Source organism: Trichoderma atroviride, chromosome 5, assembly GCF_020647795.1.
Source record: "Trichoderma atroviride chromosome 5, complete sequence".
NCBI classification, from domain to species: Eukaryota; Fungi; Ascomycota; class Sordariomycetes; order Hypocreales; family Hypocreaceae; genus Trichoderma; species Trichoderma atroviride.
In genome coordinates, this window is record NC_089404.1 from 2,737,986 (window position 1) to 2,759,882 (window position 21,897).

Sequence of the window (21,897 nt, forward strand, 5' to 3'; positions counted from 1 at the left end):
ATCCTTTTGCCTTAATCAGTAACTATTCTCTATTCTTGTACCCGAACTGCTAGCGTTACGAACTCTACCATTGCCTATCTACATCCCCTATACTCCGCCAGTAACAGGCTTTCATACCGCATATACCTGCCTTAAAACTTCCTTGAATTCCTATTCTTTATGCAGATTCAAGACCTAAGTCATAAGGTTAGAATTCTTACGGAAAGCGTTAAGAATTACCAAACCTACCAAGTGCCTGAGCAATTGCGATGCCAACACCTTGGGCAGAGTTTGGGTTCTGGCCAGTGATGACTCGCCCATCAACGACGACTTGTTCCTTCCAGAGTGCATCTGATTTGACATAGCTGCCGCCTACTCGCTTGATTTCATCCTCCAGCAGAGCTGGCATGGCATCGGACAGCTTAATGGCGTCTTCTTCTGCGTTGCTGAAGCCAGTGGCCCTGCGCCCATTGAGGAGCGGTTTCCCGTCCACAATGGCATTCACGAGAGCGATAGGGCCATGGCAGACAGCTGCCACAATTTTACCAGCATTGTAGAATTCCTCAATCAGCTTGATGGAATCCTTGTCGTCAACGAGATCGAACATGGGCCCGTGGCCACCAGGATAGAAAATGGCATCAAACTCGGATGCCTTTCCATGGAAATCTTTGAGGGCTGATGTTTGCTCCCAAAGATTCTTCTTGGTTTCATAAAACTTAACCGACGCAGGGTCCTTGAAGTTTTTCACTGACACTTCGTCTATCGGAGCAAGGCCACCAGCAGGGGAAGCAACGACGATTTCAGCTCTGGGCTTTGCCTCATCTGCACCAATCAAGTGGTAATAAGGCCGGGCAAACTCAGGCTGAGAATTGACGTGTGAGCGACAGTTTCTAAACCTCAGGAGACAGTAGCTGGGGAACTAACCAAATACCATCCAGTGGGTGCACCATTGTTCATCTTAGCTCGGCTAGTGAGAACGAAGAGGATTCTGGGGGCCATTTTAAGAGGAAGTGAATCGGATTTGAAAGTTTCGAATAAAGTCTTAATGGGTGAAGTAATAATGGAGGATATTGCTTCAATATATGTATGGCTTCCGCTTGCCTTTTATACTTGCCATGCTTACCATGTTTGCCAAATAGCAATAGAGTAAGTCTTCGCGCAAGATTAACATGATGTCACAAAGTCAACCGTTTTGCAACCATTGCAATTCTTTCTGGACAGTTTGCTCAATAAGCAAAGCCCAAATGGAATCATTGAAGATTTGATTCCATAGCCTTAATATCTCTATAGCTATAATAAATCATCGCTACCATTTAATTGTTGTCTGCTTTCTAAGCCCATGGTGGGGCAGAGTTCAAATCACGGAAGTTGCCGCATCGGGTGACGGAACTATCCCGACTTCTCAAGGTAAGGTTGGGTAAGTTATATTTCTGTCTAGACAGAATGTCATTTAAAAATGAATGTATTAGCGATCTTGAAAAATATCGAATGCTGTTCTTTTATCTTTTAAGACAGATTCATTGGCTGCATGCGAAACAGCAGTGCTGGCTTCTATGTCCGAAGGCAGAAGTCAATATAGTTATTCTATCCGAACATTCCTCTTGATTTACAGTTTGGATTTGATCCACGGCGGAGCAACTTATTATTAATTGTTTCACGCACTTTTTACATGTTGAAAACGTGATATCTTTCCTTTTTAATCCATAATACCTTCATTTAGCAGAAGCTTAATATTCTTTCTCTGCTCTGCAGCAACCGACAAAGCCGTTCCCCTTAAACAATAAGGGAAGAAAGGAGTTTTTGAAGCCAAATCATAATAGCAGCCAGTGTTCGCCCTCTTTTTTTCTTCTTATCTTGAGTATATAATAAAGTACAGAATATTGAAGCAGGAAAGTAATAAACAAAAGCATATTACAACGCTAGAAAATGAACACCCATACTCAGATCCGAAATAGACGATCTTTCAAATCTTACAGCATTTATAGCGTTATGCAACATATATATCCCCTTTGTATGCGTTAATCACAAATATGATTCATTTTGCGAGTCGCATCTTTAGCCTTTGCCCATTTCATAGCTAGCCTCTGGAAGAAAGAGAAAAGAGATTCTTCGTGAACATATCCGCGATACGTAGATTGCCACCAAGAAGCGAAAGTGCCTAGTGAAAGGCAAAAGAGGTTACAACTATAGCCATTTAAGTATCCAAAGAATGAAACTCACTGGCAACTGGTCCCAGTTCACTGAAGCCTAGAAGTTCCAGGACCCCAGGTATCAACCTCACTAGCACGCCGAACGCAACAACGGAGAGCAACACAGTGGCGGCAATCTCGGCAGGGTGCTCTTTGGCGTTTTCAAATACATCTAGGAATGTAATCTCTGCAGCCTTGCAAGCTTGGTCATGTGCTTCAGCCATAGCTGGACCCATTTGCTCACGTTCATCTCTCAGTACGTCCTCCAACTTCTTCAGAATGTTTTGGGCTAGCCACTCGGACCATCCATGACCGGACACTGCGTCATCAAGTTGCGCCGAGAGGAGAGCTCCTGGTTTTTCTACACAAAGAAGAATGTCGATGACGGTTTCAGCGGTTTCCTCGATGGTGGAATTGATGGGAAGATGAAGGGTTGGTTTCTCTGTGATGATGTTGGAAGTGCGATGAGGTGAATCGGAGGGCGCGTGGTCACCATTGTAAAGGCAACAGAGGAAATCCATTTTCTCGTACTTTCGCGTCGAGAATTGCATAGAGAGATAGAAAGTTTTGAGAGAAAATGCAAGTGAAGATGAGATATAAATGTGGGTGAATTTCAGCCAAGTATATCCATATAGAGGAATAGGTAGCCTAAAGCCCCTGGCGGCTGCGGCTGATGCGGCTGTGCACCGCACGAACCTATGAGGCATCATTTTGGCTTGTGTTAATTTTTTCAAAAAAAAAAAAAAAAAGCCTAAACTAGCGCTGTTGCTGGCTGATACAAGGAAATTCTGTAGGCCGCCTTAGAGGCCGCCGTTCAGCTTGCGAGAGGTTTGGAGAGTGACCAGCTCAAGAGGCCAGAGCAGAGACCTAGTAATATCGGTACTTTAGCAGCATCCGCATTGAAGTAAGCCTAAGGCTACTTTGAAATGGCACATTTTTGTGAGGTCTGTCAAGTTGTTGGTCGCAGTACAAACGCAATTCACTGACGAGATATACGAGGTATCCGTCGACTAACTTAAAACTGCCTCGTGTCATACACGTATATTGTCTTATACTCTGGACGTTGAGCCGAGTGTTTCCAAAAACGCCAATGAAAGACGTGTAGCAAATAGAATGCCGGATTCCTATAAATAAAGTAGAAGCAATTGAACAATAATGCCTTCGTCTACTCTCCTTTCTTGACGTTGGAAAGAATCGCATCCGCCATCCTCTGACGAACGCGATGTGGCATCTCATGCCCGCAGTCTTCGAGAATGACGAGCCTTGCCCCATCGATATCATCTCTCAGAGCCTCTGCGTGCTCAAGCGGAAAAATCTGGTCTTTTGCGGCGTGAATGACAACGGTTGGACATCGAATGTGTTTGAGCAACTCGCGTGGCCACCTCACACCCGACGCGTCAGAGTGATTGTACTTGGTCCACATAGTGCCACTCTCTTTCTCGCGGTAATATGTAATCTCAGACTCCCGCCTCGATTCAGCCTTTTCCTCATCGGTGGGCGGCTGAGTTGCAAGAGCAAGGTCGAGACGCATATATGATTCAATCCAGCCTTCATCGTCGTTCCGGTCCTCTGGAATCTCATATGCCTCGGCCAAAAGCCATTGGCCCTCTAATTTTACCCGAGGCAGATCATCACTAGGAAGCTGCTGTCGCCCAACTGGGCTCGTGAGGACAAGGGCTAGACTTCGGACAATATCAGGCAGGCGACTAGCTGTCTGCCATGCCAGAGTTCCACCCAAGCTGGTGCCGACGAGGTGGACACTTGAGAGTTCGAGGTGTTTGATGAGGCCTACGATATCATCGACCATGTCATCCAGCGTGTAGACCGGTGCCTCATCAGATGGCTTTGCAAAAGACGTTGACCGGCCTGTATCTCGATGATCGAACCGGATAATGCAGTGTGGATGGCCAGGGGAACTGAGCAGCGAAATAAGCCCGTCGGTTTTTTGTGTCATGGCACAACTATGTCCCGAGATGAGAAGGATGGCTGTATCCAAGGAGTTCCCGAAGACCTGGTAGCAGATCCGGCATCCTGAGGAGAGCGTTGTAAAACGCTCCTCGGACATCTTTTAAAATGAGTCTTGAAAGAATATTTACTATGATTGGTGGGAGCCTCTGAAACAGGGCCGTGATGATGCTTGAGGAGGCGCTGCGTTATGTTTACACGTACCAACTCGCTAGCCATTTTCACCAAAAGCCGCGCCTGATGCCTAATTGGGAGCACAGGAATAGCAGAAGCAATGCGGGGTTCGAGAATTCGCGTTGTAACCCTCAAACGTGTAGCGGTTGATTCTGTTAGCCGTGTTGACCCGACGCTGGTGTTTAACTCTTTAAACAGATGGATCCTAACAAAGTTTTGTCTTCTCCATATTACTGAGAATTTCGATATTTTTCCATGGAGTATAATCCTTAAACTGCATTGAAAGAAACGATGGCTACCCTTACACCGCTGAGCCATCTTCAGATTTGCATCTATATGCCATGTAAGTTTGTCGAGACATTTGTAGATTAAATCCGGATAGTAAAATAAATCATTAAAAAGAATAAATCAATAAAGTTCTGCTAGCCGGCCTGGTTAACGATAGTTATTCTTGTAGTCTTGCTACTGCCCGTTAACCAAGATGAGTTCGTCGACCCACATAGTTCAACAGACAGGCTATGTACAAGAGAGATAGTGCTCATCATTGTGCTCACCACCCTAAGGTCCCGAATATGGCTCGACAGTCACAAACTGTGACCTAATGGACAATCAGGCTGCTTACATCGTTTGCTGATTCGATGAACTAAAAAGACTGAGTTTAGATGAAGGATGGATGCAGTGGTGGTAGTATTTTATTTATATCCGTTGGAGGCCCGACATACCATTTTCTGAAATAAGTTACTATTATCTCATCTAGGCTCGTTCTCTCTTTGTACGTTCATCTCATTTTCTTCTCTGTCACTTGCTATTTGAAGCCAATATGTCTTCAATGGCCACCACTAATGCCGGTAGCAAAGCTGTGGTCGGCCCTTTGGTCTTCTATCTACACAATTAGGAAGTCTGTCCTAATGGCTGTAGGCATTGATGCTCCGTGACGAGTTGGGCGCCAGCAAGACTATCTTGCCCGAAGATGCTCATCCAGATTGACTCAACTACGGTACAGATTTCTACTTCATCGCACAATTCTCACAGATTGTTCCTGCGTGCCGTATCTTCCAGCAAATGCTGCGGATATCTCAGAAGCCTTTAATCGGTATGCGAGGGATGTTTTGCAATTGAATGGCAATTTGCTAATAAGGCCTTTGAATAGATATTTCCCTCTTATGGAGTTGGACAGACATCCAACACGATGAGCGGATCTCTCAAGTTGCCGATCAGTTCGTGGAAAATGTTGAGGAAGCCGCTCGGGCACAGGCCACATTTCATAGATGCCAGCATCTCAACTATGCGGTTGGTCATCAAGATGTATACGGCGGGTATGGAGAGAAGAATCGGAGACGCCTGCTAGAGATCAGCTCAAAGTATGATCCAGATAGGCTGATGCCAAAAATGCGTCCAGGTATCATCCAGTTATCAGGTTCTCAGAAGGTGTAAGAAATATTCATGGAAAGGCCCTAGCTCCAGGTCATACGCGATCCTGTAAGGCAAACATGAATACTCACGTCGGGGAAAAAAGAAATTCGCTGCTTCATTACGTTGTCAAATTCTCAGCTCCACCCCATGTGATAGTTTTGGTGGATATTTCTCACGCAGCTTTGACCATAAGCAGGGTGCATATTAATGCAAAATTGTTATAGAAGAACAATAGGAAGTGAAATAAAAGACAAAAAAATACATACAACAGCCGGTGTTCGCCAATGGTCACCCACTTGACTACTAATCTGCCGGTTAGTGGCTTGTCTCTGGGGGAGCAGACGAGACCCCGAATTCTACACTACCTATGGTCGTATGTGGCGATTTATAGAGACAGTTTGGTTTATATTCACTTCTCCATGAGGTTCAACTTCTTAAATGGACTCAAGATTTCCCTTTCCCTCCACGAAGAAAGTAAATTTATGATCGCAGTGAACTGGTTGTTTGAATCGTCATTTCGTAATACTCCATGCATGTGCTATTGTATTTCTAGCCAAACATGTACCGGATTTACATGTACTTTCCAACGATGTACTCAATTTTGTTCTGCAAACACGTTTACCTTTGGTAAACTAATTCGCCGCGTGGTCTCGCTCGGCAGACAACGAAACCATTTCTGACTTGTCTAGCTTTGGTGGTCCTTCGCCCTCAGGAAATGGGGCGTATTTGTCAATGAGATAATACATATCCTGATAGGCTCTACTATTTTGTTAGCTCAATGTTTGTAGAATTACACAAATAGTTTGATGAATGCTTACAATTGACGCACGGCCTTGCCCGTGCCAAGATGGTTGACTGAATAGATTACGTTGAAGTAAATGCTATACAGACGATTTCGGTCTTCCCATTCATCTTTCGGCTGGCTTGGGCCATGATGCCTTAGATATGTTCGTGTGTATACCCTGTTGCTGATTTTGTTATAATAGCAGCGCCAGTCTCCGATTTCCATTTCGCTGTGCGCATAAAATGCGGCCGCGTCGAATATATAGATATTGTTATTCTCAAAAGAAGTACCACTATTACCCTCCCATAGATCTGCATGAATAAGACAAGGCTTGATCTTTCTGCCGTCTTTTACCAAGGCGTCTAAGAGTCGGGGGATCACGTGAGCAACGAATTGCTTTTCTACCCGATCCAGCTCTTCCCAATATCCGTTGTACTCAAAGTCCATGTCAATTACATGTTGAAGGAGCCGAGTGAAGAATACGGTCCAATTCGACTCCCACTGTAGAGACTGTGGGATACGGCCCTGGCAAGTGGTAATATGGAAGCCAAATTGGCCTGTTGGAGACTGGCTTTCTCGATGAAGGCGAGCAAGTTTGTTGCACAGCTGGTTTGGATCCGGCATCATATCGTTCATGTCGATATATTGGGATAAGAAGAAGTAAGCTTCTGGCTTTTCAAGCGCGTACTTCCCCCAACTATGCGGTTTGGGGGCCAAATCCGGCGCCCATTTGTATATCTCAGTCATCGCATTAAACTCGCCTTCCATAAGCGTCCGGCCATGATCCTCTGGGGCTGACTTGAGGAAGTATCTTTCCTCAGAACCGTCGGGTAGCTTAAGATGGAGCCGAGCTGTGACTGTCCATGCGGAAGTGCCAAAACTGTCTGCAGATAGGACCGCTGTTCCTTCTGGAAACTTGGCGAGAACATTTTTGTCGACTCGAAAATCTCCATTGTATGGCTGAGAAATCGCACGGGAGCTCTCAATTAGAGACGGAAGACCGCGATCCATATTCATAACAAGTAATAAGCAAGACAGTACGAATTACGTATTGAGAAAGTGGAGTGAGCTCTGAGTTTCCAGAGATTGGGATGAGAGCGTAGCACTGGGTTTTATCCCTCAGTCTCGTCTAAAGCAGCTTGTCGAGCAAGGATTCATGCCTATAGTGGCTGTATAATGGTTGCATGGCTCTTACGGAGGTTGCGTGTGGCAAGACCAATAATGAGCAGCTTTGAAATTACAGGCTCATCCTCGTCACCTTGTGGCGCCTCAAACCCTTGCTGGGGTGGGAGGAGCTGAAGAAGCTGGCCTATAGCTGGACCAGTTGATCCTCTGTGTTTGATGCCCCGCCCGGTTTGTATACCCAAATGGGCTTTGGAGACTCCCAGTCTCGTCTGCCTGGTCGCTTGGAAGCAGCCAGTAGGTAAGATGACGAACCAGAGTCGATCTTGAGTTGACCAGGATGCATTTAGCTCGGAGCTGGCGGCTCAAGGTGCGGGAAAGGGGACGGGCCGGCGCGCGGTCTGTGAACTCGTTCCATTTTGTTACTTGGCAGTATTTGCCGCTCCTCTCCATTGCTCGACCTACAAACATAACGTGGGTGCTCAGCGAATGTTTGGGCTGGGGCACTTCTTATATGTCAGCGATACGCTGTAACAGTAATCCACAACGCGACTTGCGGGGTGAATAATCTCCACCTGTGTGCCCTGCGTGCCCTCAAGCCCCTCTCAACACGGCCGAGATGGTGAGTTTAATTCAAAATTGCCTGTATTTCTAATGATGGCTGCTTACGGCCTCTGCTAGTTCAAGCGCTTCCGCCAGAACAAGACGCAGCCAAAAGGTGAAACTAAGAGAAAGACATCCGACGCTTCCACTTCCTCTACGATACCAAACTTCAGCATCGACGGCAAATCCATCGCCTATTCAGTTGCTTCCACTGAGCTACAGAGCTCTTCGAACCCTCATCCTCGCAGCCAGTCGCCAGCCCCAGCACCGGCGGGCCTGGGTCTTCGAATTCTCCATCAGCCCGAGTTTGCTGCCTTGGATATCATATTTGTGCATGGTCTCGGTGGCCATAGCCAAAAGACTTGGACGAAGAATCATGATCCGTCTTTGTTCTGGCCCGAGATATGGCTCCCTTTCGAGCCGGATGTCGGAAAGGCGCGCATTTTGACTTTTGGATATGATGCAAACTGGCGCGGCGGAGCTGGCATTTCCAACATTACAGATTTCGCCAAAGAGCTCTTGTATGAGATGCGCTTCTCCAAAAATGCTTCGGGAGAAGATATAGCCATCGGAACGAATCCCATAATATTTGTCGTCCACAGCATGGGTGGGTTGGTAGTCAAGAAAGCCTACCTTCTTGGCCTATACGACGATAATTACAAGGAAATCACAAAGTCCATATCTGCCATTATCTTCTTGTCGACACCCCACCGCGGCACAAATCTTGCCGAGACTCTGAATCGGGTATTGGCGGCGTCTTTCCATTCTTCCAAACATTTCATCTCCGATCTCAACAAGAATTCTACCGCAATAGAAGAGCTGAACGAGCAATTTCGTCATCTGGCACCCAGACTGTCTATTTGGTCCTTCTACGAAACCCTTGCAACTACGATTGGCCCCAAGAAAGTTATGATACTAGAGAAGGATTCTTCCGTGCTTGGGTATCCAGCTGAGATTTCGAGGCCACTACAAGCTGACCATCATGATGTTTGCAAATACTCAAGTCCAGTTGACTCCAATTATCTTAGTGTCAGGAACGCTCTTAAATCCCTAGTCGCCCTATTCCGAACTAGAGCAACTCGAGAAGAAGACGAACACGAGCCCGAAAATACCACGAGCATACCTGAGTTGTTCCGCAACTGTCATACCTCTGAAGAAGATTACAATAGACTCCGTCGGGACTGGATTCCGGAAACTTGCGAATGGTTTTTCCAAGAGTCAGATGTTGAGGCTTGGATGAAATCTTCTACTGAATCACGCATACTTTGGTACAGTGCCCCCCCGGCCAGTGGCAAGTCTATCCTTGCTGCATTTATCATCAGTCGCCTCAAGGATTTGGGTTTTCAATGTCAATATTTTCTATTCAATTATTCTGAACAGCATAAACGGTCTGTTGCTGGGAGCTTAAAAGCTATAGCTTTACAGCTTGCCAAAGACATTCCAGAATTTCGAAAAGCGTTAAACGGCTCATCATCGACAAGTTTGGGACTAGAATCCGCAGATGCGCTGCTGATATGGCGAAACATTTTCGAGAAGCTGCTGTTTGAGACTGGGCGCACAGATCCTGTGTACTGGGTTTTTGACGCTTTGGACGAATCTGACTCGCCAAAATCCTTCATCGAATGCCTTAAAGGCTTGGCGAAAGCCAAGATCCCAATAAGAATTTTGATTCTGAGCAGAAACTCAAATGCTATTTCCGTGGGATTTGATCGCCTCACTCGTGCCGATATCAACATCCACAGATTGGAAAATTCGGGCCAACTTCACAATAAACGAGACATTCAACTCTTAGCAGAGGAAGAAATCAGTCATCTGGGTGGAAGCGACCTATTTAGACAGCAATTGGTCAAAAACATCATGTCACGTGCCGAGGGAAATTTCCTGTGGACAAAACTGGTACTGGAAGAGATTCTGGGATGCCACACTGAAGAAAGCATTCAAGAGGTTCTGCGGGAAATCCCAGATGACATGATCAGTCTGTACCAACGAATGGAACGCCTTCTTGTTGATTCGACACGAAAGTCGAATAAACCGTTGATCAGAACTCTGCTTGAGTGGACGATATGTGCCCAGCGATCTCTCAGTATACAGGAACTCTCACAGGCGCTGCAACCGGACTTTTCTGGCCTCTTTGATCTCAAGAGGACAATTCAAGAGTCGTGCGGGCAGTTTCTACATGTTAGCAATAAAGACAAAGTAACTATACTACACCATACCGCACGAGAATATTTTACAGGCGCTTTAGATAGCGAATTCCACGTTGATGTCCGCCAAACTCATGGGAAGCTATTTGTCCGAGCCTTGGTTCAACTTGAGCAGGCTGATCTTCGATGGCGGTTGCTGCAAAGTCAGCATGCACTTCAAGCTAGCGAACCGTTTGTCTTTTATGCGGCACTCAACTGGTCATACCACTTATCTCAGAGCCACTCCATTTCCTCAGAAAATCTCGACCATCTTGTGAGATTTTTCTCAAGTCCCGCAGTTCTTGTCTGGGTTCATGCTCTAGCACTTCTGAGACGGCTGGAAGTCTTGGTACGGACATCAAAGGCCTTGGCGTCATTTGTTCACCGGACACGAAAAGAAGATATTTCTAGAAACCCTATGCTTCATCGGTTGTCGGATCTTGCACTGATTGACGACTGGATTGTTGATCTTGTCAAACTGGTTGGAAAATTCGGTCCCACGTTGGTCACAGAGCCTGACGTGATATATGATATCGTCCCAGCATTCTGTCCACCTAAATCAGTGCTACATCGGCAATACTATGACTCCAATTCGGCCAAGATGCGGTTATTGGGTGGCAGGGATGTGCCCTGGAACGATAATCTCGGAAGACTTGTGCTCCCAGGTGATGCTCAAGCTTGGAAAATTGCTTGCGCCGGTAACCATCTGGCAGTGCTTGCCTCCACGGGCGTGGTCTACGTATGGGACTCTTCCAACTTTACTGAGATGAGTAAAATGTCTCATGGTGAGCCTGTGACAGCCATGGCTTTGAACGATAATGGCCAAAAGCTTGCTACGTATGGTCTCAGGACTTCCAAAGTGTGGTCAGTTATTGGAGGAAAACTGCTCACATCAGCACAAAACCCCCCAAATACGAAGGCCATGGTAATAAGCTTTGTTGAAAATGACCAAAGGCTACTGGTCGGAGGCGACGATAACATTATAAGACACATACAGTGCAACAATACAGATGAGGGGTGGCAGATATTAAACCCGGCTCTGCTCAAAGAAACAGGCAGAACTGACGGCGCTATCGTTAGTTCTCCAATGTGCATCTCTTTCAATGGGGACAACACTCTGGTTGGTGTCTCGTATAGAGGAGCACCGCTCTCAGTTTGGAGACTTGCAGATGGAAGGTGCCTCAATCGCTGCAAGAGGCTCAAGGACTTCCGCAATGATCAACATCGAGCTTCATCAGCTTGGGATGCCGTCGATAGATTTACGTGGAATCCCATCACCAACCATGTCTTAGGCATTTATAAAAACGGATACATCTTCAAATGGCACCCGCTTACGGATGAGAACGTTGAAGCTCGAGTTACTGCGGATGAGATTGCGGCGAGTCCCAACGGCAGAGTATTTGCGACCAGCAGCAGCAGCGGCTCAGTTCGCATCTGGAACTTTGCGTTTTTTACTGTAATCTATCATCTTTCGTCTGAGGACCTGGTTACTAGCTTGACATTCAGTCCCGATAGCGGTCGTTTCTACGACCTCCGTGGGGGGCTCAATCAACGCTTGGGAGTCAAACACTCTAACACGCTTCTTGGAGAGTGAAGAAAGCATAAGTGATACGAACAGCGAAGACCAATCCTTCGCAGCACTCTCAAGGCATTCCGAGTCGCGGATAAATCACTTTGAACCCGTCACGGCACTGGGCCCAGCACCGAACGGCTCTTCTTACTGCGTGGGCTATGAAGATGGGACCATTGTACAGTTTCAAAGGGGGGCGACTGAAGGGTTTGACTTTGCGCAGTTTCACAACTTTCTTAATGTCTCACACATTAAATGGAGCTCAGATGGAAAATACGTTGCCGTTGCCGATCTGGCTGGTGATATCCAGCTGAAGGCGCTGCATCGGGAAGCTAAGGAAGAGTTGAAGATATCGTCGCTACCTTCTCCACGCATTGACCTTGAAGGCAACAACATTGAGGAGCTCATCTTCAGTCTGGATAGTGCACTACTTTTTATCTCCACAAGGAAAAAGAGTTTTGTTTGTAATGTCAAAGATGGCACAGTGCTGTGCTCGACGGCCATTGACACAATATTTCGCCGTTATTTACCTCATCCCACGCAGGCCAACTTAATTCTCGCATTTGGAGCTGCAGATGTCTTCACTTATACATGGGATAAGCTTGAAAGCAGAAAGCTTTCAAGTTATAGTCAAATCCGAGGTTCAGAGGCTGGAACACTAGGATCCAATGACGTTGCAGAGAAAACAAATTCAGCTCAATTGACGGACGACATCGAATCAACAGTTTCGAGCGTCATATTAACGCAAGATGATAAACATATTCTCTTAACTGTCAAATCGACTACCTATGATGGGAAGACTAATCCTAATCAGCAGGTGTTCATCTTCCCAGCTGATGCCTTTGAGGTGGACGGTTCTAACAATGGACTAACTTCATCTGTGGCTTATTTTCCTATCCACGCCAGCATTTCTTCTCACATCAAAGTACCATTGGGTGTTTTACCAGGATTAAGGTTTATTTTTCTGGATGATGACCTCTGGCTTTGCGGCTACCATCTTGGATCGACGTCCCAGAATGAGATAGTAGAGTCTTATGATCGATTCTATTTTATTCCACGGGATTGGATAGGGAGTACCAGCCTTGATAATTGTTGCCTGACAGAGGATGGGACGCTGTGTTGGCCCAAAGACGATCATGTTGTACTGATTGTCAGCAACCTTGATGAACCAAGGGTAAATTATCTATATCGATAGCAGCACCTCTTCAAGCGTAGATGGGAGCTTCTACACACAGACGATGCTGGATAACATGAAGTTGGCAATTATTTAGAGCTCCAAATTCGGCTAGTATATGCGAATTCTAAGATACCCTCGTAATATTATGATCTTCTAAAAGCAGTGCGTAGCTTAGCGAATGTTAAATAGCCAACACAAAGAGTTCTTTTGTAAAAATTTGCAATCGCTTCTGGCATTTCATTCGCTGTTCAATGCATGTTGGACGTATATAATGACTAAAATATACATGTCAATCCCTGTAATTATTTGGCTACCCCGCAAGCTGTAGGGTGCATGTATTGTGCTCAGACCAGGTACTCGCGTTCAATCTCGACTCTTTTTATGAGGAGAGCTCTCGCAAATTCTTGCCATGGGGATACGCTGTTCTTCTACTCCCCTAGAGAATATGGCTACAGAAATCTCTTCTGGTGAAAAGTCTTCGACTTCAACTCACGATGATAAAATAGTACCCATTAGCAACGAGGAGTCGTTACCGACAAGTATACAACCGGCGTACACCGTTTTCTCCAAAGCCCAGCTGAGGCAGCTGCAACTACTTCTTGGTATCGCAACAATCACGTCTCCTCTGACGGCCACGATATATTTCCCTCTATTACCGCTTTTACGCGACCAGTTTCATACCTCTGCGCAAGCCATCAATTTGACTTTGACGCTCTACATCATCTTTCAGGCAATCTCGCCTGTTTTCTTTGGGCCGTTGTCGGATTTGTATGGCCGAAGGCCCTTCTTTCTATTTACACTTGGGCTCTACGTTGTGGGAAATATTGGACTTGCAGCCAATAAAGATAATTACACTGTTCTTCTAGTATTACGAGCAATACAGAGCTTGGGCGCAAGTGCTGCCTACGCCATCAGCTTTGGCGTCGTTGCGGATGTCTGCGAGTCGAAAGAGAGAGGACGCATGCTGGGGCCTATCAGTATGGCTCTCAACCTTGGGGCATGCGTTGGACCCGTAGTTGGCGGCGTCGTGGCCTATACGAGCGGCAGCTACGTGTGGGTGTTTTGGTCTCTCGTCATCATAGGTTTGGTACTCTTCTGTGGCGTGGGACTTTTGCTCCCAGAAACAGCCAGAAGTTTAGTTGGCAATGGAAGCGATTCTTCACGGTACCGTTGGTGGCAGCTCAGCTGGCTGGGCCTTGTTAGACATCGATTAAAAACATCACCGGCGAATAGTCAGTTGGAAGCAACCGCTACAGCCATCGAAGCACCAAAGACGGTCATCCGGGCTTATGGGCTTGGCAATCTTTTTGCTTGTCTTCGCATCATCTTTTATCGGGACACGTTTCTGGCTCTCTGGATTCATGGGTCTTTCTACACCGTGGACTATTCGTTTGTTGCTGCCGTTCCCGATATATTTCAAGATATTTATGGCTTCAATGACTTGGAACTTGGATTTGCATATCTTCCAAGGGGAGTTGGAATCATTATTGGGAGCTATTGCACAGGGAAGATGATGGATGCGAACTACCGTGCAATTACGCGAGCCACGGGTCGAACTGATGACCGTGTGACGGGTGACGATCTGCTGAATTTTCCCATTGAGCTCGCCAGAACGCGCTTTAGCTTTCATCTCTTGGCCATCTCGACAGCGACAATAATTGGATATGGTTGGGCCGTCGACCGTGGTGCTCCAGTTGCTGTGCCGCTGATTCTCCAATTCATTCAGGGCTTCTGGGGAACCGCGTTTTACACCATGTATGCAGCTCTTCTTGTCGACGGATTCCCAGAGAGCCCCAGCACTGCGGCTGCATCTACAAGCCTCATTCGATGCGCCATGGCCGCGGCTGGAGTGGCAGTACTTCAGCCGTTGCTCACAGCAGCTGGTCGAGGATGGTATTTCACTACTTTGGGGCTGTGGAGCGGTGGATTTGGAGTCTTGGCTGTGATGTTGCTGCGGTGGAGGGGGATGAAGTGGCGTCGGTCGAGAAGTGGAATTAGTTCTGACAATCAGTGAGTAAAAGATGGGATACAGGTTGGACACTCGTGTACAGAAAGCAATGTTCATCGCTTTGCAACTTACCAATTGCATGGCCAATCTCATCATCAGGGATCAAGTATGCTGTCGCGAGCTCAAATGGAGCTGGAGCGATTCATTGGTGCAGTTCAAAACAGTAGATGTCCAATTCATATGGTAAATCGATCTATCGTTGGCCAAATCCAACGTCGCGGGGGTGGAATGCGGCGCCGTGCAATGGACCTACCCAAGTGTCTTAGATATAGAGCATAGAGCGCGATGCCACAGTACTGCATGGAGTCAGTCCAAGCTCATCACCCTAAGCAGTCTAAATCAACCTTTCAAGTCGCCGTGGGAGGAGTCTTGAACAAAACGCCGTAGCTTGAGATTCATCGCTAGTCATATCAATTACAGCAACGACTTGGATTTTCTCTTGTAGTTTCCAAGAATCACAAGAGGTGTCAAATGCTAAGTGTTATGTAAGACTTGATTAGATCTTCGCTCCTTGCAGCGAATTAGCTGTCCTAAAGACTGAAGGATGGAATTTTGGTGGTTCCTGATTTATAAGCTAGACATATGCAATTGACATCAACTGACCATACATTTGGATAATGCGTGTACCTCAAGGTCAACTAAATAAACTAAGAATCCTATTTTCCCAGAGACTATCGCTTGCCCTTCTTGCATTCAAAGGATTGCAACCCGGCACTGAGCGGTGGAGACTTGGAAGCACTAGTAGGGTCTTGGGCGTGAGTTAGCCGCTCTTATGGTTGAGAGTTGTTAATAAGGTGAGTCATCGGCCAAATGATTCCACATACGACTTGACGCTGTAGACATACCTTGAATAAACATCAATTGCTCAATTCAAGCAATTTAATCCTTGTACTATCACAGAAAGCACAGATTATGCCCAAAATCATATGATTCGAATCTATAATAGAGACTAGAGGTAACGCCGAGTTTAATTAAATCTGCCAAGTGACTTGGTCCAATTTGGAATCCTCTTGGGCGTGTCCCGCAATATTCTGTTCCTCGTCACATTATTCCCTCCATCTCTCTTCCATAAATTGCAACCCATTTGGCTGCTGTATGGCTTCAGTCACCACAACTCAGCTCACCAATAACTCTACAAGGCTTGATAATTGACAGAACCATTGCCCCCAAAATGACCTCTCCAGCCCTTCCGTCGAACTGCGATCTCGTCAATATCGGCACTCACTCTCTAGCCCTCTACACTCACGGTCCAGAAACGGGCAGTACCAAAGATCCCGTCGTAATCTTTGTCTCGGGCGTAGCAAGCGATGCCCTTAATTGGCAAGCTGTGGTGAGGCTGCTTCCGCCCTCGCTGCGAATTTATACCTACGACCGATCAGGCTATCGCAACTCGCAGTCGTCACCGCTCGAACCCTCAGCCGAAAACGTTGCTCTAGAGCTATCTCTTCTGATTGAAAAGGCTCCCATTACGAAGCCACTGATTATTGTGGGCCACTCTTGGGCAGGCGTTCTTATTCACGAGTTCATCGCCCTGAAAGGAACTAGCCAAATCGCTGGTCTAGTGCTTGTTGACGCCAATCACGAAACTGCGCCTCTCGTTATCAATGTAGATGATCCAATTCTATGGAACGCTATAGCTGCAGATGTTGAGGTTTATTCTGCTTGGGGGGTCGAGGCGAAACATAAGTTGACACAAGAAGAGTGGGATGCATTTAGAGCTGCAGAATCTACTGTAAAGTACAAATTGATTGCACAGAAGGAGGATGTGGAACAATATCTGCCAAGTTTTGAGACACTTCGAAAGAAGAAACTGGGTGAAAGACAGCCACTACTTAAGGATAAACCAGTTTTTGTGATTGGGGGCACACGAAGCAGAGACTGGAACGGATTATACAAGGCGGGCGTTGCGAAAGGGAATGGAACCGAGGAAGAGAGGAGCTACGTTAGAGAGATGATTAGGACAGTCGATGAGAAAAGCAAGGGTCTCATGGAAAAGTTTCTAGAACTCTCTACCAGGAGCGAGCTTGTCTTTGCTACTGAGAGTGGTCACTTTGTCCAGATGACGCAGCCGGATATTGTTGTAGATGGAGTGAAATGGGTCCTAGATAACTTGTCAGCGTCTTCTTAGCTGCGAAGAATTTACACTTTCAACTCTAATAATCATTTGAGAATATCACAAGGTCTATGGGGAGCGGCCTATACATTTTCCTATACAAATAGGAGTTAGGTGTATGAAGCTTGTATACTGGAACCTTTGCCAGTGGCGTATTATGAAGCAATGCTACGACTATGAAGTATTGTGTTCGATTGGGCGATGGGTAAGCAAGAATATCGATTATATGCAGGTAGATAGGTCGTCATGCTATTGATACTTGTCTGGGATCATAGTGGAGTTATATCCTGCTGCATGCAGAGGCAGGCTGAGATTCTCGTTTTCGCACAAGCCCACATCTAAGCAGTCCTCGGACAATACATTGCGCGAGCAAAATAATTGATGAGATGCTTGCCCTACCAAGCAACTTGATCAGCTATGTTACAACTTGTCCGACAATCTTTGCTAGTGAAAACCTCTTCCTTCAACAACTTTCGCCAGTCAACGACAAAGTCTCCAAATGATAACTAGATCACCACAGCCAACATTTTACATAAGAAAATGGGTTCATCTTTTTTTCCTTAAAAAAGATGTCAATCTATGGCAGCTGCATGTGACAATTGACTCTTGCCTGCGTCGCTGGCAGATCAGCTCGGATCTTTGCGCCAAGTTTCTAGAGACTTTTACAAAATGCACTCCACCAAACGTGCGTCTATATAGCGAAGGGGGATACTCCAACACTTTTCGTCGCTCAGTTCTTTCTCTTCGTAACAATTCTATTCACTTTTCTGCATTAGAAGTTTCCACACATGACTTCTTGCGCTACTCCCATCATCTACGATGCCCTTGTTGGCGGTGGCGCAACCAGGCTATCGGCTGCGCTGACTCTGGCCCGCGTTTGTCGTTCTTCCATCGTCTTCGACTGTGGAGAGTATCGCAATCACGGCGCAAAAGAGATGTACACATTTCTGTCTCGAGATGAGATCTCTCCAGAGTCGTTCCGTTCCATTGCACGACAGCAGATTGAAGAGAAATATTTGAGCCAAGTCTCGTTCAAGGCTGCAAAGATTGTTACAATCACCAACATTGAGATTCTTCCCGGCTACGAAGGCTTCCATCTAGGCCGCAAGGTCCCGAGAACGAAATCACAATCAAGTTTGAGAGTAGCTCTCCTGCAAAGTTAGGTATGCTTCTTCATCTCCCTCGAACCAAGAGCAGAGGCCAGTCCTTAATTGATCAACTGGGGCTCGAAATGAAGGGTAAGCTACTTTGCATGAATTCATGTTCACGCTATGATATCGCGGATAATTTGCTGTCAGCTCTAGGATAGCTCGCGTTATGAAATGTCCATTCTGCCATTGTACAATCCAACGTCCTGTCATTCCATCAATAAAACAACGTCTTTAACATCCATCTTAACAATATAGATACCAGATTTGCATGGCTATCATGGTGGAAGCCCGATGGCCCTGTAATTGACAAGCTCAGAGAATAGCTGGGGCTGAAAATGTGGAGATGAAATGCTTAGCTTCAGGTACCCGAAGTAAGCCACGATTCCAGTTCGTCTTACGAAGTATTATAAAGTACCTAACCAATACGGACGAGTTGCAATACCTCTGGGTTGATAAATTGTCTGTGTCAGATGTAGCTAAAGTCAACAAATTTCTACCTTTTTGTCTCCTCCTTGTCACAACCATATAGAGAAATATTCCACGTGCATCTGGATCCCCTTTTACGCGGTGAGTCCAGCTGAGATGCGCCATCACAGCGCTAAGACTGATCCAGATAGGCAGCTGAAGCGGCTGAGCACAAACGAAACTAGCAGCTGAGGCAAAATAGAACGTGAGCAGGCACCGAGAGTGTTGCTCCTGCCTCTCTCAGATCACAGCTTACTTCAAAGACGCTGTTTGCGGATTAAAGACGTACTTCTGCATCTGTATCTCTGTCGCGGTGCAGACTCGAAGCCAGAATGTCGGACAATGGCACCTCGGCCACTGATATTGTCACCTACATTGGGGTCCCCTTAGCGGTTTTAGGGAGTATGGGCTGTGCCTTCAACGGTGGTAAGAAGTTGTGGTACATGTAGCTAACAGCTAAACAGTTCTACCTATTTTATACAACACATTTGCAACTCTAGCCTCCCTTTCGCGCATCAAGCGAATGCTTCGGCGCAGCCGTCTGACTGCACTGACACGTAGCGATGTTGTGAATCGCGTCATCGAGATTGAGCTGCCCCGTTATGCTGTGATGCCCTTGGATCGGTTCCAGAATAGAGTTGAGTACTGGTCGCTTTCTCGCCATCCCAGCTCTATTCCCGGCGGCAGTTGGACCACTTTCAACTGGCGGACCAACGCCATCGGGGTCAAGACTCAGCGCGTTGAGTATGCCGATCAAGTGCGTCAACCTCAGGTCGAGATCGCTTTTGACGAGCTGGTGTCGTACTTGCTGGATCTCGGCGCTGTTCCAGATCCACAAGGTTTCAAACTACTGAGGTCAACAGGGCTGTGGACACCGGTGGGTTGCTCCCTGATGATGTCTCCCGATGGGAGACAAAAGGCCCTTACGATAGCCCCATTGGATGATTCAGATGGATATTTGTCTCTCGCCGTGGCCTGGTCCAGCTCATGGATCACGCGCGATCACGCCCATCTACCACCATATTGGGTTCGCTTGCCATCGCCAGCGGGAAAGTCGACAGAGCCAGGGTTAGGGTCTACCGTTGGTGGCTCCCAGAAGAAGGGGCACGAGAAACGAGCACAAGCATCAAGTTCCAGCGAATACCAAGTCCAAACCCAGAATGAGGGTGCCAGTGAAACTGATTCGGTCGAACTTCAAATTCGCTCAGACGTTGAACACGACATTACCTGCGAAATATCTCTATCCGGGCTTGTCACAGCGCTTATTCAAAGCGACCTTAACAGCAATAGTCCCCCGGAGGATTTGTACATCAACCATCTTCGCATACAATCTCGGAAGTCAGACGGCGTTTGGTTTGCTAGTGCTGCTACAGCTTTTGGAGATTCCAGCCAGACCATTCTGTGGAACTATAAAATTCCAGATGAAATTGGCAGATTCTCTAGAAAGGAATCTATTCCGTGTGGTGTATTGGTGCTGCTGGGCATTGTAGACGAATCGGAGACACCTGAATGGGCCACAAAATACAATGACTATGGCGCTTCGCTGGATACATTCGCACAGAGAGGTCGAGAGCAGCGGGCGGCCATGGACGCTGAAGCTCGTATGGCGCCCGCGCAACGACAACAAGCTGTCAATGAGAGAATGCGCAAAGAGACAGAGCAGCGTTTGCAAGATAGTGAGTCTTCCGCTCCCAAATCCAAGTAGAAATGCGTTATACTGATCATACCTGCTGTAATAGTGCGTGAGAAAATGAGGACAGATCAACAGCGGCGCGATAAACGGACAATGGAAGCTCTCCAAAGTCCAAAATGGGACACCAAGCTCGTCGCTGATTATTGTTTGAAGTGGCTCAAGGCTCGAAACATCTGGGACGAATCGCTTTCGGTCAAAGAAGTTGTCGGCTTCATGCTCCATCGCATGATTCGCGATGGAGAATTCACCTCTGTCCTCTGCAAAATGCTGGACACTTGGAAGGCCTGGGCTGATATGGGAGGGATGAGGACTGCCGACTATCAAGCCATTCAAGATGATTTATCGACGTTTGCCGAGGCAACTTTGCTTATTGCGTTGATAAAGGATACGTCTGATGCTTTGGAGGGGACATTGGCCATGGATCTGCAGGAGTGTTTGCGTATGTGGCATAAGGTGCGGCTTGGATAGAACACAGCGAGGAGTTAGTGAATTCATGAAGGCATAACAATATACACAAAAGGGCATTTTAGTGTGCTTCTTGCCGCGTTTTGATGACAGAGAAATAGGCCATAATAGAGCACTCCGTCAAGCAGAAAACTGACTATCTAATGCAGCGGTAGGGGACAACTATCCTTGATTGTGCCTTGATAAGATATTCGCTTCGTATACTACTCTTTACTGGAATACCACGTTTTAAGCTCCTAGATTAATATTTGCTGATTTACGTCCAGTATTTTTTCCACGTATGGCTTCTACTTATTTGAGTGCTGACGTCCCGTTTTTGCCGAATGCCGGCGCTAGGATGTCGACGAGAGCCTCTCGCGTAATTCCAAGGACGCGAAGATGAACCAGGCAATTTTCCGCTGTAAGAGCAAATTAAGTGGCAAGAATCCCTCAAGGACGATATTATTGAAAGGCATATTCAAATTGATGATAGAGATCCCATCTCTCACCTGATCCCTGTCAAATCATATTTCACATTACGCCTGTTAGTTCATCTCTCGGTGTCAAGCTGGCAGCGACGATGTTTCTGTAATGGTTAGCCCCTGCGCATCGGCTAATTCGGAATGTGCCAGCCCAGGAACTGCCCTGGCATCTACTCCATCATGAGCCAGCATCTGAGACAGCAATGTTGTGGGGGGGTTTTAGCAGTGCCAGGGCAAAAACAGCTAGTTTTTATCATCGCATAGGTACTTGTATGCATCTTCGCTGGGTCACGCCTTCTGCGTACTATGCAGCTGGTCAGTCCATCTCCTTTTTTACTTGCCATGGCACATAAGCGCCCAAATCGGGAAACACCAACATGGC

The 21,897-nt window shown here is 46.7% G+C and overlaps 9 protein-coding genes across 9 annotated transcripts; 5 read left to right on the forward strand and 4 right to left on the reverse strand.

Annotated features, from left to right (window-relative positions):
- Positions 1-157: 157 nt before the first annotated feature.
- Positions 158-978, reverse strand: TrAtP1_010111 (uncharacterized protein; the record flags this gene model as incomplete). Its single annotated transcript, XM_014089937.1, has 3 exons — positions 158-174; positions 229-841; positions 904-978. The coding sequence occupies 3 exons, from the start codon at positions 976-978 to the stop codon at positions 158-160; spliced, it is 705 nt and encodes a 234-aa protein (XP_013945412.1).
- An 809-nt stretch (positions 979-1,787) lies between these two features.
- Positions 1,788-2,901, reverse strand: TrAtP1_010112 (uncharacterized protein). The gene is made up of 2 exons (XM_014090022.2): positions 2,200-2,901; positions 1,788-2,137 (listed from the first exon to the last, which is right to left on the reverse strand). The coding sequence occupies exons 1-2, from the start codon at positions 2,876-2,878 to the stop codon at positions 1,998-2,000; spliced, it is 819 nt and encodes a 272-aa protein (XP_013945497.2). The 5' UTR covers positions 2,879-2,901; the 3' UTR covers positions 1,788-1,997.
- Positions 2,902-3,333: 432 nt separating this feature from the next.
- On the reverse strand, positions 3,334-4,233 carry TrAtP1_010113 (uncharacterized protein; the record flags this gene model as incomplete). Its single annotated transcript, XM_014089936.2, has 1 exon — positions 3,334-4,233. The coding sequence occupies one exon, from the start codon at positions 4,231-4,233 to the stop codon at positions 3,334-3,336; it is 900 nt and encodes a 299-aa protein (XP_013945411.2).
- A 2,119-nt stretch (positions 4,234-6,352) lies between these two features.
- Positions 6,353-7,622, reverse strand: TrAtP1_010114 (uncharacterized protein; the record flags this gene model as incomplete). Its single annotated transcript, XM_014089934.2, has 2 exons — positions 6,539-7,622; positions 6,353-6,479 (listed from the first exon to the last, which is right to left on the reverse strand). Exons 1-2 carry the CDS (start codon positions 7,519-7,521, stop codon positions 6,353-6,355), a joined length of 1,110 nt encoding a protein of 369 aa, XP_013945409.2. The 5' UTR covers positions 7,522-7,622.
- Positions 7,623-8,140: 518 nt separating this feature from the next.
- On the forward strand, positions 8,141-13,351 carry TrAtP1_010115 (uncharacterized protein; the record flags this gene model as incomplete). The annotated part of the gene is made up of 3 exons (XM_066114567.1): positions 8,141-8,156; positions 8,226-8,248; positions 8,308-13,351. The coding sequence occupies 3 exons, from the start codon at positions 8,141-8,143 to the stop codon at positions 12,004-12,006; spliced, it is 3,738 nt and encodes a 1,245-aa protein (XP_065970663.1). The 3' UTR covers positions 12,007-13,351.
- Positions 13,352-13,604: 253 nt separating this feature from the next.
- On the forward strand, positions 13,605-15,173 carry TrAtP1_010116 (uncharacterized protein; the record flags this gene model as incomplete). The annotated part of the gene is made up of 1 exon (XM_014089932.2): positions 13,605-15,173. The coding sequence occupies one exon, from the start codon at positions 13,605-13,607 to the stop codon at positions 15,171-15,173; it is 1,569 nt and encodes a 522-aa protein (XP_013945407.1).
- Positions 15,174-16,044: 871 nt separating this feature from the next.
- On the forward strand, positions 16,045-17,322 carry TrAtP1_010117 (uncharacterized protein). The gene has a single exon (XM_014089520.2). The coding sequence runs from the start codon at positions 16,339-16,341 to the stop codon at positions 17,293-17,295; it is 957 nt and encodes a 318-aa protein (XP_013944995.1). The 5' UTR covers positions 16,045-16,338; the 3' UTR covers positions 17,296-17,322.
- Positions 17,323-18,068: 746 nt separating this feature from the next.
- Positions 18,069-18,443, forward strand: TrAtP1_010118 (uncharacterized protein; the record flags this gene model as incomplete). Its single annotated transcript, XM_014089493.2, has 1 exon — positions 18,069-18,443. The coding sequence occupies one exon, from the start codon at positions 18,069-18,071 to the stop codon at positions 18,441-18,443; it is 375 nt and encodes a 124-aa protein (XP_013944968.2).
- A 464-nt stretch (positions 18,444-18,907) lies between these two features.
- Positions 18,908-21,172, forward strand: TrAtP1_010119 (uncharacterized protein). The gene is made up of 4 exons (XM_014089931.3): positions 18,908-18,998; positions 19,053-19,298; positions 19,361-20,572; positions 20,636-21,172. The coding sequence occupies exons 2-4, from the start codon at positions 19,229-19,231 to the stop codon at positions 21,055-21,057; spliced, it is 1,704 nt and encodes a 567-aa protein (XP_013945406.2). The 5' UTR covers positions 18,908-18,998; positions 19,053-19,228; the 3' UTR covers positions 21,058-21,172.
- Positions 21,173-21,897: the final 725 nt, after the last annotated feature.

Coding starts and splice junctions, on each gene's coding strand:
- TrAtP1_010112 (XM_014090022.2), bottom strand. CDS start 2,878: ATGATGCCTCATAGGTTCGTGCGGTGCACAGCCGCATCAGCCGCAGCC. Junction 2,138..2,199: donor TGAACTGGGACCAGTTGCCA/GTGAGTTTCATT, acceptor GCCTTTCACTAG/GCACTTTCGCTTCTTGGTGG.
- TrAtP1_010117 (XM_014089520.2), top strand. CDS start 16,339: ATGACCTCTCCAGCCCTTCCGTCGAACTGCGATCTCGTCAATATCGGC.
- TrAtP1_010119 (XM_014089931.3), top strand. CDS start 19,229: ATGTCGGACAATGGCACCTCGGCCACTGATATTGTCACCTACATTGGG. Junction 19,299..19,360: donor CCCCTTAGCGGTTTTAGGGA/GTATGGGCTGTG, acceptor ACAGCTAAACAG/TTCTACCTATTTTATACAAC. Junction 20,573..20,635: donor AGAGCAGCGTTTGCAAGATA/GTGAGTCTTCCG, acceptor CTGCTGTAATAG/TGCGTGAGAAAATGAGGACA.